Here is a 15,649-nt window from a genome sequence, read left to right as displayed (position 1 = left end):
GAGCTGACATCATGCTGACACATTCACAGTATGCATACAGTATGGCTGACCTATTAGTGAGTACTGTCAAAATTGCAATATGGCCTCATTCAGCATCCAAAGGAGCTGTATTTATTGTTGCAACTGTAGCCTATTCTGAGCTACTGTGAGTTACATCGGTATTCACCACGCACACAGTTCTGGATTTAAGCCTCTATATATTCAGCTCAGACCAGTACGACCAAGTGATGCACTCCAGGGACAGATCACAGCTCGAGCACCTCAGACTGTTGCTTTCTCCATCTGCTCTCCCATGCATCTCCCCTGCCTCCTCCACCTGAGGTCTAGCACGCAACTGCAACTGCTACAACTGAAAAGCCCAGGTCGCTTTGATAGCAGCCTTCAGCTCGTCTGTATTGTTGGGTCTGGTGTCTCTCATCCTCCTCTTGACAAAACCACATAGATTCTCTATGGGGTTCAGGTCAGCTGAGTTGTCTGGCCAGCCAAGCGCAGTAACACCATGGTCAAACCAGTTACTAGTAGTTTTGGCACTACAGGCAGGTGCTCCAAGTGACTTTCCTGACTTGTTCAAATCAATAATGTGTTCTTTCTGATCAATGCTTAGACTTCCCCATTCTAGTGTATTGGCTGTATCAAGCAGTCCTATTAACATGGACCCAGAAAAGTCAGCAGTTGTTATCAGAGTCACTCAGAAGTTAATAGGACATGCTACAAAGAATATCTGATTGATACAACTTTCTGTGATCACCTAAATAGAACGTATGTATGTATATCTCTGATCCAGCACATTTGGTCACATTTTCAGAAGACCTATGATAAATTACTGAACCAAACTTCATAAGTGGAAGTGGTCCTATGGTTCATCACAGAAACATGAGAGCAGTAGAAATCATTGGGACAAAAGACTATCATGATATACATGTTCTGTGGATGGCAACTTTTGACAGAGACTGTATACATATTGTGTTGTTAATATGTAAAGGACATCAGCAGTCAGGTTGATTCATGCTGCTTTAAATGCACTCAAACAGCAATCATCTGCTTGTTCTTCAAATTTAGGGCTTGCTAATGGACTGGAATGTTGTCACAGGATGTCTCCTGTCTCTTCTGAACTTTCTTGTAACATGTTGTGTATCTTGGAGGTGAAATGGAGCATGGTTACATGTTCATTCACAACATGAGCGATTAGCCTGACTGCAGTGTTTGTTTGCTTATGTGTGAGTGACAGCGTTCTCTGGCATCTCTTTGACAGTTCCCCCCTACCCGGTGGGCATCGTTCCTCCCAGGACCAAATCTCCCATGACCTCTCCCGAGTCCTGCACCATCGCCTCCTATGTTACCCTGAGGAAGACCAAGAAGCCTGAACCCAGATCAGTAGGTTTTGCCCTGGGCATCAAGAGAGACATAAAATTGCATTGATTCCCTTTCAGCAAATGTGGCAGAGCCAGCCTGAAGCAAAGCTGTTTCCTTTGACTCAGAGCTCTTTACATTCTTGATCTGCTCCACTAACAGCATTTACAGTGACGTATCACTCTCATTCATTCAAACTTGTGTAACTATCCCTTGTGGCTGTTATTCCTATGATCATCCACACTACACCTCCACTGCACCACTATACCACAGGTATGAGATGTACATTCTGACCCTCCACCCTCACCCACAGATTTAGAAACAAGACGAATGTCCAAGGCCTGTACATACTGACACTTTGTCATGCCAAGGAAAGGTCAGCTGGTCAGGAATCATTTTCTATACAGCTTCAAGACTAGCAATGCAAACATATAGACTCAAATGTTTCTATCTAATGCCAGGACCGTCCCAGGAGTGCAGTGGATCAGACGGGATTTGGGGAGCGGGAGGTGGGCAGAACGAGGATGAGCGTGGAGGAGCAGCTGGAGAGGATGAGGAGAAACCAGGAGGCCTCATCGCTCCGAGAAAAGAGGAGAGAAACCCCATCACGCTCACCCTCCTTCAGCAAAGACAACCCTTTTGTTACCCTACAGGTACACACATACACACACACAAACACACACACACACACACACTTTAACTAGAGTGATTTATTTTGTAACATTTCAAATGTGTGTGTGCACATGCAGACGCGGGTCCAGGCAGAGGGGGCCTGTGCAGACCCTGTGGAGCTGGAGGCAGCTCTGCAGCAGCTGAAGGTGGCTGCTGAGGCTGGTGGGACCCACACAGAACCTGCCCCAAAGGTTCATGGGATATGCTTATTTACATTGTTTGTCTGCTTAATCATAGCCACAATCTGTACTGGCAACAAATTCCAACTGTAAGAACGTTATACATCACAGTATACACCTTCATCCAAAACATGCTAATTTCAAGCAAAAAAAATTGTAGTTCAGTCAGTGTGTTTTTTTTAATCAATGACAAACACTGTGTAATTATGTAATTGTATTATCAGATTTTGTACATCCATATAGTATGTACAAAGTGCAAGTAATGAACTTTTAATTCATAGATTTCAATCCTGTTCTTTGCAGTGTTTTAATCAGTTATCAGATACTGATCACTCACTGAACAGGTTATAGTCTTTACTATGTACTGCAGGGCACAATGCACCATCACAGATAAGGTGTAAGGCTCATGCACAGATCTGATGATGACTGGGCCAACAGCACCTGACACGATTCTATTTCCATCTCCAGGAGGTGCAGCGAGCGGGGGAGGTGAAGAATGACGAGTGTGAGGAAGTGCAGCGGGGAAGGGAGGTGACCCTGCAGAGTGTGGAGGAGCCGCAGGCCGAGTCCAACAGCATCGACACCGAGGTACTGTCCACACAGCCAGGGAGGACGTATAGGCTTGTCTGTGGGTCTCAGCCCACAGCCCATTGGCTTTTAAGAAAGAAAACACATGCTTTATACTCTCCTTTCTCAAACAGGAGGAAATATTTCCTTTGGTGCTCTAGTGAGATTTTAGCAGCAGTAGGTGTGTGTGGGAACAAGGGCCAAACTAAAGCCTCTTTGAGACTCACACACCTCTTTACATTAATCTGATGGCCATTGAACATGGCAGTCCCTTTTTGATAAGAGTCACAAGAGCAATCTCTGTAGGTTGGACCTTAACATTTTTTTATCACTTTTACCACGACACAACACTAAACTGAATGCTGTCTGAGTAATGGATGCAGTAGCACAAGGTGGGACGTGCAGAGAAAAGTTTGCCTGGTTACCTGGGTGGAGTGAGTACTGGGCTAGAACGAGTATACCATACAGATAATGTATCCAGCATCATCCAAGTGAAATATGTCGGTGTATGTACTCATGATGAAGCCAGATATTATTGGGTCGCTATGGAAGGCTGTTCTGTCAAGGTTTACTAATGAAATGCTACATGAGGCAACTCTGATAACCCACGTTAATTTCAGGCTTAAAGTTACATCATCCAGCTAACCCCACCCACTTCTGTTTCAAGCCACACCTACTTCACACTAAGACCAGTCCAACAACAGATACAGGTCATGTTGAAGTGGCTCATCCCTCATCACCACCATCTAAGATCACCAAAACCTTCCACATCCCCCTCTCCCCCTCTCTCTCTATCCTCCCCTCTCTCTCCCCCTCCCTCTCTCTCTCCCTCTCGCTCCCATCTTTCTCTCCCCCTCCCTCTCTCCGTCTCTCCCCCCCCCTCCCCCTCTCTCTCTATCCTCCCCTCTCTCTCCCACTGCACCTGTTTTGGCAGTAAAGTATGAACATTAAACAAGAATCTCAGGCCAGAATACATGAGAACATCATAGTTAATGACACAGGCAGCAGGCTGACAGGTTATCTACTCCACTCATAAACAGGCATGTTAGTTATCTGATATAAACACATAGATGCACACAGTGTCTGGTAGTCACTGGCCAGCTGGTACAGTGTGGTCTGCTGGAGGCTGCAGGGGCAGCAGGTGGGGAAGACTCAGGAATTCTAACATGTAGCCTCACTACACTCGGCTCTCTCTGTTAAATTCACCACCTGTAATCCCAGCCATGTCTGCCACACAGCAGATAATCAGCCATTATGGCCGTAACATCTCCGAGTGTAATCTGGGACAATAACAGAGGATTTGTGGGGATGTGGAAGAAGCCAGGTTGGCTTTAAGGGTTTTATCTCCTGGATTCAGCCAGGGTTTCTAGCTGGGTCTGGGCTGTTCTCCAGTGGGATGCCACCCGGAGCTCCATGGAGCTGAAGACTGTACATAGAGCAATCCTCATTCCACGGCTGAGACAGGAAAACATACTTGTTCTCTCAGTCTTTGAGTGTTTTATTCAGTTCTTTATTCAGGATTTTTGTCTTTTGTCATCCATTTGCTCAAAAACTGACATTATTTCCTCATGTATTTCTTTTTCGTTCTTTACTTATTTATTTATTTGATCCCTAACTGACCCCAGCCATACATCTGTTATACTCACATATTTCAGTGTTTGCAGCATAAATAATTATGCTGTTGGACATATGGAATGACAGTGCTGTGAAAAAATAGGGCAGAACTAATTCCTTGTACCAGCCCTACTCATTATGGAAATAGAGAAATGTTCTGATGAAGGTGTATGTTTGTGTGTTTCAGCTGTGTGGAAGCCAGAGGGTGGTGATCGTTGACCTGGGTACAGCGCCTCAGCACGTGGAGATAGTAAACCTGCGGCCTTTTGAGGATGATGAAAGCAGAGAGCAAGATCTGACAAGCTCGCCAACGAACACCACCACTGAAAACAGGTGTGTGTGTGTGTGTGTGTGTGTGTGCGTGCGTGCGTGTGCGTGTGCATGTGTGTGTCTGTGTCTGTGTGTGTGTGGGTGGGCACAGGAAGGGATAGGGATCTCCAGGACACATACAGAATGAAAATAGATGACCCTCGTTGTCTCTCTTGTCCAGTCAATTGTCGTCTCTTTTGCTTATGAATCGGAGTATGACCCATTCTGCTTACCGTAGCTTCCAGACTCCTGAGCCTGAGACGCCGAGCCCCGAGCCGAGGGAGGAGGAATCGGACATTAAGCAGCAAACCGCCAGAGAGGAGAAGTTGGAGAAGAGTCTGGATTCCTCCAACCAGCTGACAGCAGACGACAAGAAACACAGCAACAACAACAACAACATGTTGGCTTGTAAGAGAAGACTCCATCCATCACTGCTGCACATGTGACCTTCATGGTCAGAACACCTGTCTGTCCAAACTGAGACCACATTTCATGTTAACCCAAATACCTCCTGTTGCAGCTGCTCACCAGGAGTAAGATTTGACATTTTGGAAAACCTCATTTTTTCATTCAAAGATGCTGTAACATTACAGAATGTTGTTGGGCCTCAGCTAAGATTCACGTTCTGTAATAATGTGTAATACTCCATTTACACATGTTGGGGTTTTTTTGTTAGCAAAAGTTCACCATAAAATAGAAGTCCAGTCATCATCTCCTCCCTCCATACTGATATAAAGTCAGGTGAAGTGTGATCATTTCTGGAGCTTCACAGTAAAACACAGTTGGAGCATTCTGTTGAACAACTGAAGTAGCTGGAGACTTGATTTAGAATGGAGCAACAACCAAAGAAATATCAGAAGGCTCCCTACGGCTCGTCTCCAGAAGCCCACAGATCACAAACTGATTAAAAAAATTATTTTTTACTTTTCGCCCTTTTTAAAGTTGATATCTTCAGTGTAGCTGCTGTGTGTTAGCGTCAGGAGCGTCACTAGGTTTTAAGGGCAGAGGAGGCTTAGCCCCCAAGAGACGCACAGGATGTGAGCGAACGTAGCGCGTAAGCACGTTTCACAAACAGCTAACAAAGACTGAGAAATTATTTATTATTGTTGTGCTTTTCAAAGCAGCTGTGGTGAAATGCTTGCTTCTGCATACCAAAACTATGATGTGGGTGGCTCCTCAGCTTTATCTGTCTGGGCCCTGTGTCTCTGTCACCTAAATCAAACCCAGTGGAGTGAGTTGCTGCAGCTGCTTCATCATTTTCACTCTCTTGGTCTGTTTGCTCTCCTTCTCTCTCTGTGATAACTTGATCTTCCTCTGCCTGTTGACCCGGGCCTTCACAACACATTTCCGACTAACTAGCTAGCTAAGTAGCAGCGTTCTTTTAGAGATACAGTGTAACTTTTGACCATGAAACAACAAAGGTGAGACGTGCAGAGATTGTCTATAGTGTGCAAGCTAGGTTTGTATTTGTCAGACAGGGAGCACTTGGTTCATTAATTCCATGGGACTTTCTGCTGTTAGCTGGGGGCGGAGCTAACTAACTGTTACTACCAGCAGTGATGAATACTTTCTTTCTTGAAAAACGTTCTTACATCCATTCTTCTTCATTCACGTTCTTCTCCTCATGCTGTTCTAGTTGCTCTGTGTGCTTCAAGGTACACATGCTGCAGGTACTGACTGCAAGCAAGGTCTCAGGGAAAACATGGACTGGATTTTCAGTGATGTGTTCTCTATATGAACAAGAGGAATGGATTGGATAACGACACTGAAGGGCTCTCTACCTCACACTATGAAGTGAAGGGAAACTGACACATTTATGATCATATTTAAGTTAATAATGACAGGTTATGCGATTATTTATTTAAACTTTGATGAATAACTACTCAACACTTTAGGTTGGTTTATTTTGGTTGGTGGGTGTCTGCTGGGAGAATTATGAACTTAAATAAGGTTAATAACATCATTTTTCAGTCTCAGCCTTCTTCGATCTGGCTATTCAAGAAAAACAAATACACTTCATGTGTAGACATTTTTAGATTGGATATCTTTAAAGAATCCAAATAAATTTTATTTGAAATAATGTATTGCCTGAGACATTTGAGAGCAATTGCCTTAATTTTTATAACTAGTGCAGTGCCTGTAGGAAGCATGTATTCCTATAGAAAAGTGGGAGGTTAAGCAGCTTTTTCATGGATGGCCAAATGAGGTTGTGTTTGAAGGTGATACGTCAGGGATATAATTGGCTGTTTTTGACTACTTTTGGTTATACTATATATTTCACCTTAAAAACTATTTATCTTGCCTTGTTTGGTGTCATTATTTTTCAGCACAACCTCACATGTGTGACTGTACAGTTATTTTTTCATTTTGACATACAGTATTAACACTATGGACCTGAAGTAGGAGTAGGAAAAAGTGAGATTTTTTACTGTGAAAACCACAAATATGTTTAATGAACCATTTGCATTAGTTATAATGCAAATATAAATTGTTGTTTACTAAATTTGCGCATAAGTTTTTGAAATTTACAACGTTATATGTAACTATTTACATTTAAATGCAGGCGATGCCTCAGGCTCAGGGCTCCTCAGCTCATTCCTGCCTGTTCCACATTCAGCAGTCTCCTCATTGTTTTGACACACAACATAAAAAAACGACTACACTACACACTAAACACACAACACTAAACACTATATAACACACTAACTACACACTCCAAACACGCTGTATGTCACAAATCTGTCAACTCTCAAAACTCACCATCTCTGTCGCTGTCTGTATCACAGCCGGCGTCCCTCCCACAACTTCCTGTTCCTCAACAACCAAACTTGCTGTTTGGACACTTTCGTGACAAAAGCCTGTTTTTACCGTTTCTTCCTGCACCAGACACAAAGCAAACGTTACGGAAATGTTTGCGAAAAAGCATGGTGGACATTATTTATGCCAAGTCCGGTTTTGGACCTGCAGGTGCGTCCGTCGACTCGGGAGGTGGGCCGTGTGAGCGGCTAGCAGCAGCTACACACGAACATCCACAGATTCCGATTCCACTTTGTTGTCCTCAGGATCTCCTCAGACCGGAACAGGCTGGGTATGGACTCGTTTAGTCTCATTAATCCACAACAGTCAGTTTAGATGCACAGAACGGGACTGAACTGCCGGCAAAATCCCGGTCCAGCTCACACCGCTGCAGGTATAAATCCGCTTGTTTCTTAAGGTGTGACGTGGATGTGAGCTCTGTAGTGATTGACTCTGGTGCGCACATGGCTATAGTTGACAATGCTAGCAGAATTGGTAAAGCATTTATGAAATAATTTATTAACTGTATCATTGTAGTACAAACAAATGCGACGTTGCACACCCTTGAACCAAACAGCAGCCATGTTGAAACTCTCAGGTGAGTCTGATCCTGATCTGCAGAGATATTTGAGGAACACACACACACACACACACACACACACCCACACACACACACACACACACACACACACACACAGACAGACAGACAGAGATTCCTTGATTTTATCGAGAGATAACACAAACTTGGTCAAGAGTGGCAAGCAAAGAAAATAAAGATTGACTATAAAACTAAGAGGAGTGTTTGCCAACTATAAACAGACAGGGAGATAACATCAGAGTGTGTAATGACAAGCCTCAATAATATCTAATGATTGAATTATTAAATAATGACACTGCTGAAGTCACATGAGCAAGCGTTCATTCACACACATAAGAAAACAATGTAACAATGGCTATAGGAGGAATTGCACATACTTCCTTTACTCCACCTGATCTGAGATCAGGCCTACTTCAGGCTGTGACCTGTGTCCCTGCTGATCTCACTTCATGTCTGCAGACTGAAATGACTCAACATGTCAAACTGTCATGTCTAAGTCTAGTACAGACACCATCCACTGGGTGGTTCAGTGTTCACAGAGCAAACAGTACACTCTAGTGGGTAAATAATGAAACTGCAACTTTTTAAAAAAAAAAAAAAGAATCAAGGAAGACAATCAGTGATTTTTAGACTTAACTGGAGACCATCTTGTGTCAGAATTACACATTATTATTACATGAGACTGCAGCCATCTTCCAACTCAGCCTCCATTTAGATCTCAGCCACACACACCTGTAGAGCGACAGACAGAAAAACAGTGAGAGGAGCCCTTTAGTATATTGAGTGCTTTGCTTATTTATACTTTAGGTACACTATGGTCATAATGCTATGATACTTGTAACTTATGTAAGATTTGAATGCAGTTTTTTGTTGTTTTTTTGGCAACTAATGTAAATGAACTTTTTGCACTACAGCTAATGTCCACCTTCACAGCAGTCCAGCAGTTAAAACCTTGTCGTTATTTATTTTTGGTTAATAATGAATTGTTCATCATCTTCTACAACTGAATTAATTGCAAAGTAAAAGTTAAAAAACAAGATCCAGGAAACTGCATAGTCTATCATGTAGTGATAGAAATGACCTTGAACAGGAAAAAACATTCACTCCCATGAGACTGGCATAAAACCACACAACAGTGAAAAGCATGTGTGCAAAGCTCCATTGAAAGAGAAGTGTCTAAACGCATCACTGTGTAATCTCTGACTCACTCAGATTTCCCCCCTCCGTCTCTTCTTCTCCTCCCTGCAGCGCAGACGTTCACCTTGGTGAGCAGCGACGCGTGAGTGACGCCTGCCTCGACATCCAAACTGGTGTCCCATAAAGCCCAAATGTAGCCAGCCTGCAAACGAGCATGCTCCACGGCTTCCTGCGTTTACAACAGAACTACTTTGACACTACTGTTACATGCCCATGACGAGACTGAGAGGACGGCAGCAGACACAGATGGGACATGAAGACGACAGATGTACTCTATCTGTAGCTCCTGTTAGATTTGTCCATGCTGATATGTCTATGGGCGAAACACCGACTCTATGGAGTCATACTTGTCCCAAACAATGTCTGCATACAGATCACATTGTGAAATGGTTTTAGTCAGAAAGAGTTACAAATAAGTTCTGTTTGGCCTGAAATATATCTGCACAAGCACAGAGGTGTAAACTAAGTCTGTGTCTAAATAACATGAATCGCGTTCAAGTTAGAGGAAGAACAAACCCTTTTTCTGGCTTCAGCCATGCAGGATCTATACTGTAGTTAAAAAGGAAGATGACATACTCAACTGTCAGCTGATTTCTAACACTATATCATGGTCTTAAAAAAGTAGCTCTTGGTTTAAAATGGAGTGTTGTTGTGTGAGCGGCGTCTGTTTTAGCCACCTTTGTGTCTGTTTGGTGTCTTCTTTTAAAAGGTGTTTAAAGGTGCGATGTTTAAGAATTGTCCACCTGTCGAACTCGTACTCAAAGACAATATGACAGTATGATATGTGGCAGTATATCACTCCATAGACAGGCTACAGAAGTAATGCCTCACAGTCATAAATTACTATACGCAGTGCTTGACTCTTTAAATGCATTTTAAACAGGATTTTTAAAAGTATTTGTAGTTACTGTGTCCAGTAACACATTACTGCCTGATATTAAGCGTTTGCTGCTGTTGTTTTTACATGTGTCCACATCATGCCACCCCTGCCAGTACGCCACCAGCAAAATGTCCCCCGAAGGAGACTCATGTGAGCGGAATGCCGAAATGGCTACATGGTCAGACTCTTCTGGTGTGCACCATTGGAGCTTTGGGTGCATTCCATTTACCTTGGAAGTCAGAAGTCAGAGCTGGGAATTACGTCATACCTGAAAGAAAAGTTGGAATGTCACTGTTAGCAGTACCAGTTGATAGCAATGCATTACACAGTATTTTATGCAGGAAAAATGTCCACAAATAGACATTGGACCATGCTGCATATCAGACTGATTTAATGAGACACAATTAAGACAGAAGTGCTAATAGCTTTCACAGCTGTTGATAATCAGAGCGTTTTTTCTGTTTTTGTTTTTTTTATTTATTTTGAGGTCTTGACCTGGTGAGTCTGGAAGCCGACTTCAGGGGTAATCAATTTGAAATGAGTGAATAGGGACTGCACTGGAGTGCATCATGTTTTATAGGGGGAAATTCTACTGAGTCAGTGAAGACAGACGAATTACATTTTTGATTTTGATGTTTGAATTGTGCCATGACTTACCACACATTATTTTTGTCCATTTAAAAGATAATTTTGCCAAGAAGTCAAAAAGGCCAGTTTGTCATAAAGATACCATCTGGTATCATGTTAAACTCTTAAACTACATTGTCTCACTCAACAAACGTCATCAAAGCCAACACAGCTGTAAGCTTAAAGTCTCAAAGAAATGTGAAAATCACAACAAGTGTGGTCATTTTGACAGCTACAGTAAGAAGAGAGAGGAGAGTCGGTCAGTTCTGTGAGCTGCTAATATACTGGACCAGGTGTCAGTTACAGGTTTTGGTGACCGTTAAACAAGACAATGACACTAACTGACTGTTGCTTTTCCAATTCTGCATTTTCACATTGTCATACTTGATTGGTTTTATGACAGTTAGCGCCTTTCTCTCAAGCCGGAAAATGATCTTTTGAATTCACAAACGTCACGTGCGATTCATGACACAATTCAAACAGGGTCAAAACATATTACCTGTGGCCTGAATAAACAGGGTGAAACAGAGTTATCAACTTGGGCCTTTAGATTTGGGCATAAAACAGGCAGACTGCTGATTCAGGTTTAGAGAACTGATCATGGCAGCCTGTTGATGACTTGCCTGTGAAGTAACCAGCTACCACAAATGCCAACTGCTATATGAACGGGTTGCATGTTGTCAAAAATGGTATTTAGGCATCCAGTCAGGTTGAATAATGTGAAACACAAAGGGTGAGCCATTGATCCTGTAGTTCATACTTTTAGATCTATAGACACAAAGAGTTAAACCATTTCACAATTGTGACTGTATGTATAACTTGTCTTGGGGGGGTAAAATAGTCAAAATAATCTCCATAGAAATGTGTTGCCAAATTCATACACACACACACACACACACACACACACACACATCACTAGACAGAACTTTTGATACCTTACTAAGTATTCAAGTCATCTTAACATAATGATTATTAGTATTCTACTGATCTGGAGGAAGGGGATGTTAGCTGTTACTGGGTTGCTTGGAGGTGAGTGTACAGCTGTATATAAGAGCATTGGAGAAGTCTCGCCACAGATGGGCTAAGCACCAAAAGTCGACACATGCAGTGCTTTACTTTAACCCCAAAGTGACCGCTGATGCTCTTGGATTTTAGCCTGCTTTGATTTTGATTCTTTGCGTTGTTTTGACACCGGAGGCTCCCTTATCACTCTATTTTCACATCTTTTGCACCTGCAACAAAACCGAAAAAGTATATATATATGAACATAGAGCTGATTTTTACTTCAACAAGGTGCCACTTCATGCTGCTGTTTTTTTCCTCTTTCCTCTTTTTGGACAGAGCAAAGTATTTTGCAGAAGTTGTCATTATTTATGGAGAGCAGCAGTCTGACTCTCCTTAAGTCTGTCAATGACACACACAGTAAGTGAGTGATTTCCAGTCTGCTTTTTTGGTTGCGTCTCTTTCTGTTTCTGTGTCTTTGGTTTATGTTACTTAAAGGATATACAGTGAAGGGGCTGAGGACGTGACACAGAATAGACACTTTGCATTTGAAGAATCGGAGAATAGCACATGTACGAAGCAATAAGTAGGATTTTGGCGCTCCAGGATATAAAGGACATTTAAACAAGATGTATAAACTGTAAAAAATGAAATTAAAAGATAGCATAATTTATGTACACACAGCAAAGAAGAGTGAATATTATAACTATAAGAGGTTATTATTAATATTATTAGGGTCAATATGCAAAAAGTTCATACCCCATCTGTTTTATATCATGTGAAATAAATGTTGATGTTCTTAAAACATGCTTGTTGCTGGATTTTTCTGTCTGTCGGACTTCTCTGATCTTTCCCTTTGTCCATTTCTCTGACAAGCTGGTCTTTATCAACCTTATTGATTCATGGCTCCTTAAAATGAATACAACTTGAGACCCCACATAACATGTCGCCAGGGACCAGATTTGAGGTGTTTTCTAATCCTGAAAAGCTAAATGAAAAAAAGATCGAAGGCAGAACATTTAATCTTATGCTGCGATCCATTGCAAGTTCAAAGTCAACATTTCGAGTAATTATTCCTGACTTTCAATTGTAATTGTAATGTGTGACACTGGTGTCTGCTCAGTTAAAACATGGATAACCAAATAGATGGTGGGCTGAGTCTTTGAACTTTGCAAGCTACTAATGCAGCTGATTTAACACATTAGCACATGAATAAGAGGAGAGACAGGAGGAGTGGGCCTTCAGCACATGATTGCCACGGCTTCTTTCAAGCATAATCGGAAATGAAAATGGCAACCACAAAGTTTAAACACACACTGCACAACCCAAACACTGAGTAAAGTAAAAAGTGATGAAAGGTGATTGTTCACTGTGCGCGCTGTGAAGTCAGTCTTGGTGGATCATGCCCAAGTTTTTCACCTGAAATTACGACTTGGATGACCATACAGTTTTCCATGTCCGAGGTTGTGTTTTTCCAAGTTCTGAGTGCAATGGAATGCAGCATTAATTTAGTGTACCAGATTTTTTTTTCTTTTTTTTAATCTTGATATCTAGACCCTGTGACAATTCAGTGATCACTCAAATTGAATTTGGAACCTGACCCTGAGGTTTGGAAACAATGGACAAATCAACCTGCACCAAGTCAGGACATACTGAGTGCTCAGTTCATATCCAGGCTCCGCAGGGTGAGGCCATAGTTTGCATAAATATGAACAGATTCTAGTTGTGAAAATATAAAGGTATTAGCATGTCTAAACACAGGATACAGGATTGAGTTATGTAAAATGGATCAGAACCACCGCAGTCTGCACCTTTCACTTATCGGGTACATGACACTGATCAAAAGAATATACCCAAAAAATGATGATATAGATGGTGAAAAATATAGTAACGGAAAGCGTATATTAGTAAGGCTTATGGTCCAGTATGCTACTGCCCTTCACCCAATCTTCACTCACCTGGAGAATATGAACAGCTGCATCAGAATGCTGTTTGTTGACTTCAGCTCAGCATTCAACACAATCTCACCCATGAAGCTGTTTGGTAAACTAAACACTCTGGGCTTCAGTACAACACTCTGCACCTGGACATTGGACTTCCTCGCAGGCAGAGCTTTTCACAGAGGAGCCATAAAACTGACTGGAAACATCACAAACTGAGTTGGTTCATCACGGCTCTACAGCGGCTGATCAAAACCACCAGAACATCACTGGTACCATCTACAGAGCATCAGTGACATCAGTGAAGTGAGATGTCTGCACAGAGCCCAAGACACAGTCTGTTCACCCTGCTGCCATCTGACAACATATACTGCTGCCAAACCACCAGACTACAGAGCAGCTTCATTCTCCAGACTGAGACTCCTGAACTCAGCACTCCACCATGAAAACTAGTTGTTATAGCAGAAAGGGACTACAGCATGCATGTTGTTGTTAAAACCCTGTGTTGTAGAATGACAATTAAATGAACCTTGAAATGGTTGAAGATGACTGAGAATGAGTGAACTGTTTACCAAAATAAGTGACTATTAATTTCCTGTTAATTGAGAATGAACTGGCTAATTGTTCCAAGTGGTGGACCATCAGTTGGGATTGTTTTACCAACTATGAAGTGAACAGAGTCAAGGATGAAGTTTCATGCTTACACCATGTGCACAAAATCCTAAAAGTCTTGTGGATGAGAGTAGCCCGTGCAGCAGAGCTATCTACATTACAGCTGAGCAAACTGAATCTGCTGATGAAGACCAAGTGATGTGGTTGAAAACTCCAGAAGCAGCAACTGTGTACAGTTTTGACAAAAAATTTAAGAACTATCGCCCAGCAAAAGAGCTAATTAGTTGTTGTTTTTTTTAAAATAATAATTCTACTATTATTCTACTGACTATTATTATGCATTAATATGTAAATATATCCTAAAATAGCTGGCACTTTTTCTTTATGTCAAATCGCAGTAGAGAGGCAGGCGTTCATTACAATGCAACAAGTCGGCTGCAAAGACCAGCACTGGCCCCAGAGCAGATGGACTGAGGTTTGGTTGAAAACGAGGACGGTAGCGGTGCAGTCTTGAGGCTGCAGCGGGCTGAATGGGTGCTGGTGCCTGCAACAATCTGCACCTTGCTGAGATAACAACGTGCCTTTTCAGCACTTTCTGAGTTGGATCATTTTTCTGTTTGTCGGAACACGTGGAGCTGAGAGGCCACAATGCCGAAGATCGTGTATATTTACGAAGGTAACGCACTCGTGTTTCGAAAACAGTTCAGCTTGCTCTTTGTAGCGGGGATATATTTTACCCACATTTTCGATGTTTATGTATATGTATATGTATGTATACATACATATACATATATGTATACATTTGGTTATACATGTGTATACGTGTGTGTGTGTGTGTGTGTGTGTGTGTGTGTGTGTGTGTATACCGGCTACATGGGTTAAGTTCATATCTAAATAGGCAACCATATTTGCATCACCTTACTTATTTTCTAACTAATTTTGACTGTTTTTTTCTGTTGGTGGTCAGTGTCCGAATGTCTTATTTCTTACTTCAAACGTTATCTGAAAACGAGGTAGAATTATTATTATTATTTTTTTTAATTTTTACTATTTCAATGTTCATATCAAAGTTGTTGCTGGTGTGGGTTTAGGTATGAAGTGGGATATCTTTTTAAATAGACAATCTTCGGCCATGCGGAGCCCCGACGTCATGCAAACCCCCTGCTGTGTTTTACGCTTGAAGCGGAGAGTGTGAGTGGAGGAAGAAGGGCAGCCTGGGGCAACTTTTTGGGTAGAACATCACTAAATACCTTTTCGTGTTGTTCAAAAATGGCTCAGATAACGAGCGAAGGGGCAGAACAAGATT

The 15,649-nt window shown here is 42.1% G+C and overlaps 2 protein-coding genes across 9 annotated transcripts in view; both read left to right on the top strand.

The window, feature by feature from the left end:
- Positions 1-10,179, top strand: part of plekha5 (pleckstrin homology domain containing, family A member 5) — a 217,622-nt gene extending 207,443 nt beyond the window's left edge. For 7 of the 8 annotated variants that reach the window (XM_037121045.1, XM_037121030.1, XM_037121035.1 and 4 more), the window contains 7 exons: positions 1,253-1,374; positions 1,812-2,003; positions 2,100-2,213; positions 2,670-2,789; positions 4,570-4,715; positions 4,930-5,099; positions 9,339-10,179. In XM_037121045.1, coding sequence (XP_036976940.1) covers positions 1,253-1,374; positions 1,812-2,003; positions 2,100-2,213; positions 2,670-2,789; positions 4,570-4,715; positions 4,930-5,099; positions 9,339-9,406 — 932 coding nt within the window. In that variant the 3' untranslated portion in view covers positions 9,407-10,179. Of the gene's footprint in view, positions 1-1,252; positions 1,375-1,811; positions 2,004-2,099; positions 2,214-2,669; positions 2,790-4,569; positions 4,716-4,929; positions 5,100-9,333 lie in introns of all 8 variants that reach the window. The other variant, XM_037121029.1, reaches the window with a different exon arrangement.
- Positions 10,180-15,470: 5,291 nt separating this feature from the next.
- The window catches only part of aebp2 (AE binding protein 2), a 15,597-nt gene continuing 15,418 nt past the window's right edge, over positions 15,471-15,649 (top strand). The window contains exon 1 of the mRNA XM_037122419.1: positions 15,471-15,649. This exon is cut by the window's right edge and continues 487 nt beyond it. Coding sequence (XP_036978314.1) covers positions 15,613-15,649 — 37 coding nt within the window. The 5' untranslated portion in view covers positions 15,471-15,612.

Source organism: Acanthopagrus latus, chromosome 14 (assembly GCF_904848185.1).
Source record: "Acanthopagrus latus isolate v.2019 chromosome 14, fAcaLat1.1, whole genome shotgun sequence".
Taxonomy (NCBI): domain Eukaryota; kingdom Metazoa; phylum Chordata; class Actinopteri; order Spariformes; family Sparidae; genus Acanthopagrus; species Acanthopagrus latus.
Note: the sequence above shows the minus strand (reverse complement) of the source record. Positions and strands in the feature narration are given on the sequence as shown.